At 38.8% G+C, this 12,598-nt stretch overlaps 1 protein-coding gene across 1 annotated transcript in view; it reads left to right on the top strand.

Moving 5' to 3' along the window:
- Positions 1–12,598, top strand: part of TNKS2 (tankyrase, TRF1-interacting ankyrin-related ADP-ribose polymerase 2) — a 79,085-nt gene that overhangs the window by 12,467 nt on the left and 54,020 nt on the right. The window contains exons 2-6 of the mRNA XM_006831134.1: positions 5,342–5,566; positions 8,464–8,559; positions 11,110–11,146; positions 11,664–11,739; positions 12,245–12,339. Coding sequence (XP_006831197.1) covers positions 5,342–5,566; positions 8,464–8,559; positions 11,110–11,146; positions 11,664–11,739; positions 12,245–12,339 — 529 coding nt within the window. The remainder of the gene's footprint in view (positions 1–5,341; positions 5,567–8,463; positions 8,560–11,109; positions 11,147–11,663; positions 11,740–12,244; positions 12,340–12,598) is intronic.

Consider the following 12,598-nt stretch of genomic DNA (forward strand, 5'->3'; position numbering starts at 1 on the left):
AGATCTGGAATTAGAAAACTAAAAGGGAAGAAAATGCTCAGCATTTCTCAAGCTGAAAGGACTGAAGAAAAAACTGCAAGCTTCCACTGTATTGGAGTCTATAGCCAATATTGACTGATGTAGAAAGCATCAAAGAAGGTAGAAGAAATACATAGAGTCACTGTACCATAAGTAAATGTTGAAAATTCAGCCATTTCAAGAGGTAGCATATGATAGTCAATGGTGCTTAAGGAAGAAATCCAAGGTGCACTGAAGGCATTGGCAAAGAACAAGGCTCTGGGAATTGATGGCATACAAACTGAAATCTTTTGACAAACTGATGCAGCACTGGAGACATTCACTCATCTATGGCCAGGAAGACCTGGCTGTGCCCATTCCAAACTGAGGTGACCCTACAAATGCAGAAGTCGTTGAACAATATCATTAACATCACATGCAAGTGAAATTTTGCCAAAGATAATTTAAAATGACTGCAACAGTACATTGACAAGGAACTGCCAGAGGGGTTCAAGCTGGATTCAGATGAGGTGTAATGAGGGATATCGTTGCTGACCTCAGATGGGTCTTGGCTGAAAGCAGAGAATACCAGAAAGATGCTTTCCCTTGCTTTCTTGACTATGCAATGGCTTTCGACTTTGTGGATCATGACAAGCTATGGATAACATGAGGAACCTCTACATAGACTGAGAGGCAATCATTCCAACAGAACAAGGGGACACTGAATGGTTTAAAATCAGGACTGGTGTGCACCAGGGTTGTTTTCTTTCACCATACTGTTTGATCTGCAAGTTTGGTGGTTTACCTCACCAGCTGCTCCTCAGAAACCCTTTACAGGGTCTCTATAAGTCAGAACTGACTCAATGGCAGTTAACAGCAACAGCAAATTTACTCTGAATGCGGAGCATATAATTTGAGAAGCTAGATTACATGAAGAAAAACGTGGCATTGGGATTAGAGTAAGACTCATTAACAAACTGCGAGATGCAGATGATATACAACCTTGCATGCTAAAAGTGAAGCAGACTTAGAATACTTTCTAATAAATATCAAAGGCCACGGCCTTAAGTATGGGTTTCACCTCAATGAAAAGAAAGCAAAAATTTTCACCTCTAGACCAACAAATGAATGGAACTTCTAGTGCAGTGCGCTGTAGGACAAACAGTGGACTATGAACTACAGGGTCAGAAGTTCAAACCCACCATCTGCTCCTTGGTAACCCTATACAAGATTGCTGAGTTAAGCACAAATTGATGTTGTTAAGCACCAATAAATGGAGTCCTGATGTGGCTTTATACGATAAGCACTTGACTTGTAGCCACAAGGACCATGCTGCTCCTTGTAAACCCTGTACAGGGTCGCTGTGAGTCAGAACTGAGTCCATGGCATTTAACCACAAAAATGACTGACCAATAAATAACATCATGATAAATGAAGAAAAGATTAAGGTGGTCAAGAACTTCATTTTGCTTAAATCCGCTGTCAATACTCATGGAAGCAGCAGTGAAGAAATCAAACAATATATTGCATTAGGCAAATCTGTTGCACAAGATTCTTTCAAGTATTCAGGAATAAAGATGTCAATTTGAGGAATAAGGTGCGTCTGACCCAAGCCATGGTATTTTCAGTGGCCTCATAGGCATACAAAAATTGAACAGTGAAAAGGAAGACCATAGAAGAATTCATGCATTTGAGTTACGGCGTTGGAGGATAATATTAATAGTACCTTGAATTGCCTGAAGTACAAACAAATGAGTTAGAAGACATACAACCAGAATGTTCTGTAGAAACCAGAATGGCAAGATTTCGTCTCTCGTACTGGACATATTCACTATGGGTCGGAACCGACTCGATGGCATATAACAACAACAACAACAACAACTGGACATATTATCCAGAGGGACCAGTCCCTGGAGAAGGACCTCATGCTTGGTAAATTGAAAGGCCAGCAGATAAAGAAGAAACCCCCAATGAGCTGAATTGGCACAGTGGCTGCAGCAATGGGCTGAAGTGTGACACCAATTCTGAGTATGGTGCAGGACCGGACAGTGTTTCATTTTGTTGTGTATAGAGTTGGTATGAGTGAACGGACTGGATGGCACCGCTCAAAAACAAGTTGGAATCAACTCAACAGCAACCATTTTCATATTGTGTTTTTGGTTTTTTTAGCTGCCAGATTAGTCTTAATTCTAGCACTCATCATCTGTCACATGAACTGTGACAATAACCCTCTGAACTCTAAATGACCAATATACCTCCCGTCTCTCCTCCCTTCAGTCCATTTATCTACACTTCTGGGTATCTTTCTGAAAAAGCAAATAGAATGAAGTCACTGTCTTAAGCAAATCTTTTAATAATGACTAGTCCTGGTACGGTGCTACAGGTTAATGTGCCAGACTGCAAGGTCAGTTTGAGCTGCAAGGTCGGCAGTTCAGATCCTGTACCGGATCACTGTGAGTCGGGACCGACTCAATGGCACTTCACAACGTGTTACGGAGTCTTGGTGTGGTGCTATAGGATAAGCACAGGACCACAAAGTAGGCAGTTCAAACTCAGCAGCCTCTCCTTGGAAACCCTATACTGGGTCACTATGAGTCTAAACCAACTTGAAGGCACTTAACAACAAATGTGTTGGAGTCCTGGTGTGGCACTGTAGTAGAAACACTGGACTGCTAACTGCAAGGTGGCTATGTCAGAACACTAACAACGTGTTATAGCAGTATTTATTTTACTGTTTCTAAGAGGTGTCTCAGGAGTATAGCCAGTTTTGCGTCCATCAGTTCTTCATCCTGCTAATTCAATCAACTGTGAATACAAATTGGGGGGGTGGGGGGAAGAAACTCTGGTATATAGAGCTCTGGTAGCGTTGTGGTTACGGGGAGACAGGCAGTGAAAGCAATCCCTCAAAAGCTAATAAGAAGGTGCATAAAGTGCTATTTACATTATATTCCTTACAAGTAATCTAGAGATGATTAAAGTATATGGAAGGCTACTCAAAGGCTATGCAAATAGTATCTACCCCATTTTATGTAAGGGACCTGAGCATCCTGTGATTTTGGTTTGGGACAGTCCTGGAACTAATCTTCCACTGAGATTGAGAGATACTGTAATTGCTTTGGGGTCTTGTGTCAGGGTGAAGGAAGATTCAACCAGGAGAGTTTTTATTATTTTACTTTTTTCATTTCCTTCAATATGAGTGCCATCTATGTACCCGGCATTGGGTATTTCACAGTGAATCAGACATAATATAATTGGAATCAAAATATGTTACTGAAATATGCTGCACTGTCTTTATTGACATACAGGATTCTTTCTGATCTGGCCTCTGCCTACCTGGTATTCCATGCCCTGGTCATTATTAATTACTTGCTCTTTCATGCCAGTGTATACTTTGTTTCACTGGAATGCCCCTCTTGCTCAGCTCCTTCTTCCCATCTCTCCTCTCCTTACTCATTAAACATTTCTTCTTTTCTGTAAACTCAGCTCAAGTATTAACTTTGGTCCTCTGGATAGTCTCCCCATTCTTTGCTTTTCCTTGCTGTAGGTATTCGTTTCTTTGAGGTCTGTTGTTAAGTGTTGGTGAGTTAGTTCCAACTCATGGCAACTCTGTATAGGGATTCCGAGGAACACCTGGTGGGGTTGAACTGCCGACCTTGTGGTTCTCAGTCCAGTGCTGATCTTACAGCACAACACCAGGAGTCTTTGAGATCTAGTGCCACTTAATGTGTACCTCTATTATAGAAGTTATATTGTATAGGAGTTTTTGGTTCTTAACTGTTTGTCTACATCTAAAATTGTGAGCTCTTTGAGAGTGGTGGTGGTGTGCCATGGAGTCAGTTCCGACTCATAGCAACCCTGTACAGGGTTTCCAAGGCTGTAAATCTTTACGGGAGCAGAAAGTCTCATCTTTCTCCCACAGAACCACTGGTAGTTTCGAGCTAGCTGACCTTGAGGTTAGCAGCCCAACTCGTAACCACTGGAGAGTCAAAGATCCATACTCATCTTGTACCCACAAAACCTAACTATATTAAAACAAACAAACAAACAAAAATACCCAGTTAATTTCTTCATTGACTGCAACCAGTTCAGCCTTAAGCATCAAGCTTAGAAGGCTGTTACTATTGCTTTCTTACTCTATTCCACTCTGATCTTAGAGAAAGAACTACATTCAGGCTTAGTGGTAGTAAGAATGTTCTAGTGAGATTTTGAATGAGTGAGAAGGTCTTGCCCCTTCCCCAACACACACATTCACCTGTTTTACTGTTTGTTGTTGTTGTTGTTGTTAAAAGTGCTATGTGACATCAAGGAGACTAGTTAGGAAGTTTTGGGAGTGGCAGGAGTTGGAAGTTCATTGGCACTAAAGATTAGTCTGTAAGCTAATATACATGATTTATCACAACTTAGTGGTTTGTTTGATAAGAGAGGGCAGTTGCAGCAGTGCAACTGTGAAATGTGAGTATTTCAAGGAAGCATTCTTGGAAAGAAGTTGCTTGCATTGTACCAGTGGCAAGGGAGGGGCTCCTTTGAAGACACCTGATTGTATACTCTACCAAGGGTAGCAACTATTGCTACCCTCTCAATGTCGACCAATATAAACTGTAAGCAGATCTTTATTTGTTACTCTCACAACACACACACACACACACACTGCAGTCTAGCAGAAACATTTTATGGGATAGGTATTTGGAAAGAGTTTTCCTAGAAAGAGTTTTCACCAGTTCATAAGGTTGTTGTCATTGTTAAGTGCCATCAAGTCAGCTCCAACTCATAGCAACCCTGTATAGGATTTCCAAGGCTTTTAAATCTTCGTGGGAGCAGAATTTAAGTTATATACTTTGAATATCTGAATATATTTGAATACTAAATAAATATGCAGGATTCTGTGTTTGTTAGTTGTTGTTGTTAAGTGCCATTGAGTCGGTTGCGACCCTGTACAGGGCTTCCGAGGGTGTAAATCTTTACGGGAGTAGAAAGCCTCATCTTTCTCCCATGGAGCGGCTAGTAGTTTCAAACCGCTGACCTTAAGGTTTGCAGCCCGATTCGTAACCACTACGCTACCAGAGCTCCTTGTGTTTGTTAGTAGAAGTACTGTTATAGAATGGGAAATGTTTGAATTTCAGGCTTTCAGTCACTCTCATGACCATCGAACATATTGAAGAGTACCTTTTGCCTTCTCATTAAATAATATTAGTGATCTTTCATTATCACCTTTCATCAGTGAATTCTTGTATTGTTAAATAGGTTGTTATTTTCTGTCTAAAAACAGTGCTGCTTGTACTTATTGATTCTGTTTTGATATATTTTCTTTGAAAAACTTAAATGTGGAATATTTGTTTTCTTTTAGGTTTTGGACGGAAAGATGTAGTTGAATATTTGCTTCAGAATGGTGCTAATGTCCAAGCACGTGATGATGGGGGGCTTATTCCCCTTCATAATGCATGCTCTTTTGGTCATGCTGAAGTTGTCAATCTACTTTTACGACATGGTGCAGACCCAAATGCTCGTGATAATTGGAATTATACTCCTCTCCATGAAGCTGCAATTAAAGGAAAGATTGATGTTTGCATTGGTAAGACATTTTCATTTCCAGAATTTTGCTGCATTTGTAACTATTCTGAATCAAGGTTAAATTCATTCTTAATGTAGTCAGATTCTACCAGAAAGAATTTAAGTATTTGCAAACACTTCATGATGTATTTACTCTAATTGCTACTTACTGTCTTTTGATATATAGCGCTGACCTTTAAGTTCTTTGGAAAATAAGGTACAAAGTCCCTGTTTTCTAGAAACTTTTAATCTCAGAAGATAACACTCACAAAAAAAAAACAGATAAAGGCATAGTATAAGGGAGCAGGGATTATTAAGAAAATAATTAGCGCAGTAACTTGAGTAGAGTCTAGTCACTACTTCCTAGTCTCTAGGAAGTCATGGGAGAGAGATTGCGAAAGCATCTAGGAGTTTCTTTTTAAAAGCTTGAATTACAGGTCTAGGGACTTGACATTATGTGTTGTTGTTAAGTGCTGTCAAGTCTCTTCCTATTCAAAGTGACCCTGTGTAAGTTTCCAAGGAGCAACTAATGGTTTGAATTGCTGACCTTGCGATTAGCAGTTCAGTGCTTATCCTGTAGCACCACACCAGCACTCCATTAGTTATGTTTTTGTTGTTAAGTACTGCTACGTCAGTTCTGTCTCATAGAGACCCTGTATAGGGTTTTCGAGGAGCATTTGGTGGGCTTGAACTGCCAACCTTGTGGTTCGTAGTCCAATGCTGATCCTACAGCACCACAATATGTGATAATTGAAGGTTTGTGAGGATTCTGTTGTATTTTATAAAGAGTAATTTGGTAGGCCTCAGAAACCCTTTACAGGGTTGCTGTGGGTCGAAACCGACTCAATAGCACTTAACAACAGCAATGTGGTAGGGGTTGAGTAGGATAGATGGCACTAAGGAGACTAGTTGGATGACTAGACTAACCCAGGTGAGAAATGGTGAGGACATGGAGTAGGGTTATTGCAGAAGAAGAATGAAGCATTTGAAAAAAAAAATTTATGAGTCATTTAGAATACTTAAACTAACAAATGAAATAGGATTTGGTCACTATGTTAGAAAATTAGAATTGAGAAGACTGGTTGTTTTAGAATTTTCAATAATGTAGTATTTACTTTCTGAGCCTACCTCCCACCAGAAATTTGTAACTCATTGCTGCCTTAGCTTTCTTAGTCCCTAAAAGAACTCTGGTAGCATTGTGGTTATGAATTGGGCTGCGAACCGCAAAGTCAGCAGTTCGAAACTACCAGAGGTTCCGTGGGAGAAAGATGAGACATTCTGCTCCCGTAAAGATTTACAACCTCGGAGACCCTGTGCAGGGTCACTGTGAGTCAGAACTGACTCCACGGTACTTAACAACCACAACAATGCACAGTAGTTGAAATCCTTGACACAGATAGAAAGGCAGCTGCGTGTGCTATCAAAAGTCCGGGAGCTTTGTATTGTTTTTAGGTGCCATTGAGTCAACTCTCAAAGCCACCCTGTGTGACAGAGTAGAACTGCCCCATAGGGGTTTCTAGATTGTAGTCTTATGAGAACAGATTTCCAGGTCTTTCTCCCGTGGAGCCACTGTGGGCATTTAAATCGCCAACCTATTGGTTAACAACCCGTCAGGCTCCATACTAGACTTCAGTTGCTTCCCCTCCCCCCGCCCGCAACCCAGAAACGTCCCAAATCAGTATTCATACTGAAGTCATCAGCTTAGTTTAAAAACTTCCTAAAGATACAGAAAATTACCTCTGCCTAATTCTCCTTTCCTGTTTATTAAGCCCATTTTGCCTTTTGTTCAATTTAATATTTGTGCCACTTACATTGATCAGTGTATTCCATTTATTAAGAGATGATAGTGATGGCCATACAGAATTTATTGGACATATAAGAACTAGTACTCTACCTAGTTTTGTTTTAAGGATTTAATTTGGTTTTGTTTGTTTGTTAATCCTACATCTCCCTGGTCCTCATCTTAACCTATATTGCCTTGGAAATTTCCTTTTTTGTGATATAACAGTGATAGGGCATATAGTGTTCTTAGGGAAGTTTGATGAAATGAGAAAACAAGCTTTCAAAGAAACTTGCATTTATTACACATTTTTATGTGTCCTTAGTCACTTGTCACCAGTAGTATAATTAGCAAAGGGAAATCTGGCATTGGACTTACAGGAAAATATAGTTAATGCATCTACTTAGGGGAGGATCAGCAAAAAAAGATGAAGACTCCCAACCAGATGGATTGGCACATTGGCAGCAGCACCAATGGGTTCAAACATAACAGTGGTTGTGAGGATGGCACAGGACCAGGCAGTGTTTTGTTCTGTTGTACATAGTATCACTCTGAGTCAGAACTGATTTTGTGGCACCTAACAGCAACTTAATGCATTGAGGCCCCCTGGTAGTATCATAGGTTAAGCATTGAGCTGCTAGCTGCAAGATCCCGCTCTACCTCTAAGCAGGTAGAATCCAGTATGTACAGCCTCAGAAACCGTAGGAAACAGTTCTCCTCTGTCCTTTAGGGTTACTGTGAGTCAACAATGACTCGATGGCAGTGGGTTTGGCTTCCATTTAGTGTGTTAGGAGTCCTGGTAGTGCAGTGGTTAAGTACTCGACTGCTAACTAAAAAGTTGGCAGTTCAGACCCACCTGCCACTCTAAGAGAAATACATCATAGCTTCCTTAAAGATTGCAATTTAGGAAACTCTACGGGCCAGTTTCTACTCTGTCCTATAGCGTTGAAATCGATAGCAACAGATTTTTTTTAGTGTACTAAATAACAGAATGTCTTGAAAATGTAACACCATAGTATAAGGCTATAAAGTGTCTGAATAACTGAGACTCTTTGTGGACCAACATATTTGAGAGACTGATGTACTAAAGTCAAACTGTCACAATTACCATCTTGAAAGGTAGCATTGCTGTTTTGTAGTACTCTTACAACATGGAGCTGAGCCAACTATCCGAAATACAGATGGAAGGACAGCATTGGATTTAGCAGATCCATCTGCCAAAGCAGTGCTGACAGGTAAGTCTGTATATTCGCTTTGAGTATTCCAGGAAGACTACACAGAACAAGTTGCTGGGTAGATAGTCTACTTCCTGAGGTTCATTAATGACCTCAATGAAAGGTTTTAAGACGTGTCAGTTCAGTTGCTGTTGTTTTCCATCTTGACGTTCCAACTTTTCATGTTGATATTTACATTTGTCATTGCTGCCTCTGGGGTCAGAGAGTGATAACGATAATTATGTTACTGTTGGATACTACTGTGTATTCAAAATATTTCTTAAATATTTCAACATTTTTCTTAAATTAAAAAATCCTTACATTTTTCAGATAACTTATGCTTGTTCCTTACTAAACTACGGTTTTTTGTGTTTGTTTGTTTTTCATGTATTTTGATTATTTTTGATGGAATGCTTTGAAAAAGCACTTAACCATTCTCTTGCTTTGCTTTTTTTTAATAGAGGATAGAGTGCCAATTGTAGTCTACTGTAACATTAGCGTCTCTGGAACCTATTAAGATATATAAGGTGTTGGTTTCGATATTCATTTTAGAATTGCGAACTTTTCTGTATTGTTGCTTCTGGTCAGTGTGCTTCCTTATTAAACGACTCTCGCCATAGTTTGTACTAGAAACTTAACTTACTTTGTGGTGAACTATACAATCATGTCTAATCTAATAAGCCAGAGCCTGAGGGATCCTTCTATTAGCTTTTATGCTTGAGCTTTGTGATGTTTCCTCAGACAATTTAGACTAGTCTCCCAAGACTTTAAAATGTGAGCTGTTATTTCCATTTCCTTCCTCATTATTCCATCATTTTCTTTCTAAAAAAAAAAATCTTAGGGCTCAAACGAAGCCTTGCCCTGACAGTTAGTACATAAGCCTCATTGTGGGCAGTAGTTGGAATTTGGTTTTAGCAAATCATTACATGCTTTCCCTGGTATTCAATTCTCCTTATTTAAATTTTGGACTCCTGGTGTGGTGCTGTAGGATAAGCACTGGATTGCCAATTATAAGGTTGGTGTTGATATTTAAATTAAACCTACTAGCTGTTCCTCGGAAACCGTATAAAATGTCGCTGTGAGTCAGAACCTACTGGACAGTACTTAACAATTTAAATTTGAGTGATTTTATAGTTTTATATTCAAAAGCTATAAACAAGCAAGGTATCATGTGGGTGGTAGGAAGAACTATTATGGTTAAGCCTGATCAAGATGACAACGTCTCACCAAGACTGTTGCAGAGCCCAGTTCTTTGTGGGGAACAAGCCATTTAGGAGCCTGGTCAAGATTGGTGAAGTCTTAGGCATGAGCTGAAGTAAAGGGGCTTTGACAAGGCCTGATGGTCCTTGGCCAATTACTGACGCTAGAGAAAAATGAAGGCCTCTTCTGGGAGTGGCTCAAGGATGCGTGAGCACCAAGACAGAGCAGTCCTAGAACTGATTTAGTTGCCTTTGACAGTGGTACATCACCTTCTTGAGACACACGCAGTACAGGAAACCTTAAGTCCCCAGTTTACCACCTAGTGGGGACTGTCCCCTTACCTCTCTCTGCAAAGGGAAAAGTTGCTGTTCTCCTTCTCATCTCCAGTGTACTCCAGCATCATTGGGGGAGTTCTCTCCTTTCACCCTGTCAACTCAGTCTTGCATGAGTTCTCCTTGTTTCTCCTTCTGCTAGTTCCATGGTAACAGTTCCCAGCTTTCCTAAGTGCATTCCTGGACTCTTCCCATGCTCGCCTTATCTCTGGTCTGTTTTTATGCCATTTGGCTCCTTTTGGGCAGAGCAGATTCTGTCCATGTAAAGTTTTTAAGATCAATAAAGCCAGCTTTCTTTAAAAAAAAAAAAAAAAAGAAAAGAAACAAAAATCTATAAACAAATTTCCATATATTTCTGTACTCTTTTTAAAAAAATTTAAAGTACAATTATAAGAAAACAGTCTTAGTTTTAAAGAATATTCTGAATTTATAGATATGTTAATAATTGTGTTCAATTGGTGATACTGTAGATTTTCTTTTTGTCATTTCTGTAATGTTAGTACAGTGGGTTTTTTCATTGTTTTGTTTTTGAATGCAATTCTTGGTACATTTTGTTTTAAAAACAATATACCATTTTAGGAATTTTGAGGTGGTATGAAAGAAATGAGGAAATTTTCAATAGTCCATATTTTGTTCTGGACTTTTCCTTTTCTAAGTATATTGTTTTTGTATAGCTGTATGGTCATGCTTCGTTATGTAACACTGACTCATTCTTTTTCTCACTTTTAATAAAGATGTTTTCATGTTCTTTATAAGTATTTTGAAGCTGCATAATACTTTGAGTAACCCTTTTCCATGTATTAAAAATGTATTTCCAAATTTCCCTACCTGTATGGCACTGTTGGGTAGGTACTAGACTGCTAATCACAAGGTTGGTGGTTCAATCCCACCAGTCAATCCTTGGAAACCCTATACAGGGTTACTATGAGTCAGAACTGACTCAGAGACACTTAGCAACAACAACAAATATAGCTCAATCAACAGCTTTGTATATAAAATTGTGTTTAATTTTTTAAATTTTGTTTTTCCTAAATCACAGGTGAATATAAAAAAGATGAACTTTTGGAAAGTGCCAGGTATGTACTGATGTTAGCAAATAAGTACCATGAATACTTCATTAAATTTTTCCTTTACAATAAACTTTAAAATTTGAATTTTTTTTAAAATCACATGTCTGATAAAGAATACCATTTGCTTGTGGCCCTTAGTTGCCTGTTACAGAGGCTTAAACTGAACTCACCCCTCGTGCCTCAGTTTTCAGCAAAAGGAGACATGGGGGAAGACAGCACTAGGGAAGTAGCAGTCCTCAGAATTATCCTCCATTTGAGATTGAAAGGGCAGCATTTGCCCAAGGATAGAACTCAAAAGTATTAGGAAAGGAAGAGGAATGGGAAGGGGATGCACAGAGAGGAAGTGTAATAAGTAATAATAATACCATGGGGGGATTGTATTCAATGACATAGTGAAAAATGTGTCTGAATTGTTGAATGGAAAATTGATTTGTGCTATAAACCTTCATCCAGTGCGCAATATAAAAAAGTTAAAAAAAAAAAAAAATCCAGTTGCTAAGATATGTTTTTTTCTGTGTTACAGGAGTGGCAATGAGGAAAAAATGATGGCTTTACTTACCCCATTAAATGTCAACTGCCATGCAAGTGATGGCAGAAAGGTACTTCCTTTTACAAATAGATTGTGTTCATCTTCTGGTACCACGAAGATTCATTATTCTTATTTAGAAGGCTGATATTTCCTTTTAAACAGTAATTCAAAAGAGATTTCAGTAAGCTTTATTGATAGGAATATTGCTTATATTTTATTATAGTAGTGAATTTATAAACATGTCTGTGCCCTCAAATGTTGAATTTTGTGAAACCAAATTAATGACAACAATTTTTTTTATTGAGAGTTCTTGAGAAACATACACAGTAATACATAAACCAATTAAACCATTTTTACATGTTTAATTCAGTGACAGTGATTGCATTTTTCGTGCTTTGCAACCATTTTCATCCTCCTTTTCTGAAAGGCTCTTCCCCTGTCCACTTAAAGATGACAGCTATTTACATAATAAAGTCGGAAGGATCTTTGAATTGTCTGGTTTTATATTTTTTCTCATATATTTTTAAAGCCATTATTACTTGAATTTCATTAATTTATTTCATTTAACATTTCAGTCAACTCCATTGCATTTGGCAGCAGGATACAACAGAGTAAAGATTGTACAGTTGTTACTGCAACATGGAGCTGATGTTCATGCTAAAGATAAAGGGTAAGTATTTGAACAAAAATGAGTACTTCTTAAATATGACTTTAGAATTACTAGCACTTGGGGAGCTAGACAGCTTTGTAGGATAAGCACTAGAGTGTGAGCCACAAGGTCAGTAGTTTGAGCCCACCAGCTGCTACTCTTTCTTGCCACTGCAAAGATTTTCAGTCTTGGAGAGTCTCTGAGTCAAAACTGACTCTACGGTACTTAACAACAACTTAATTATAGGGTTCAAATTGATGTTGTTGAGTGCTTTCGAGTC

This window comes from Chrysochloris asiatica, unplaced genomic scaffold, assembly GCF_000296735.1.
Source record: "Chrysochloris asiatica unplaced genomic scaffold, ChrAsi1.0 scaffold00003, whole genome shotgun sequence".
Classification (NCBI taxonomy): Eukaryota; Metazoa; Chordata; class Mammalia; order Afrosoricida; family Chrysochloridae; genus Chrysochloris; species Chrysochloris asiatica.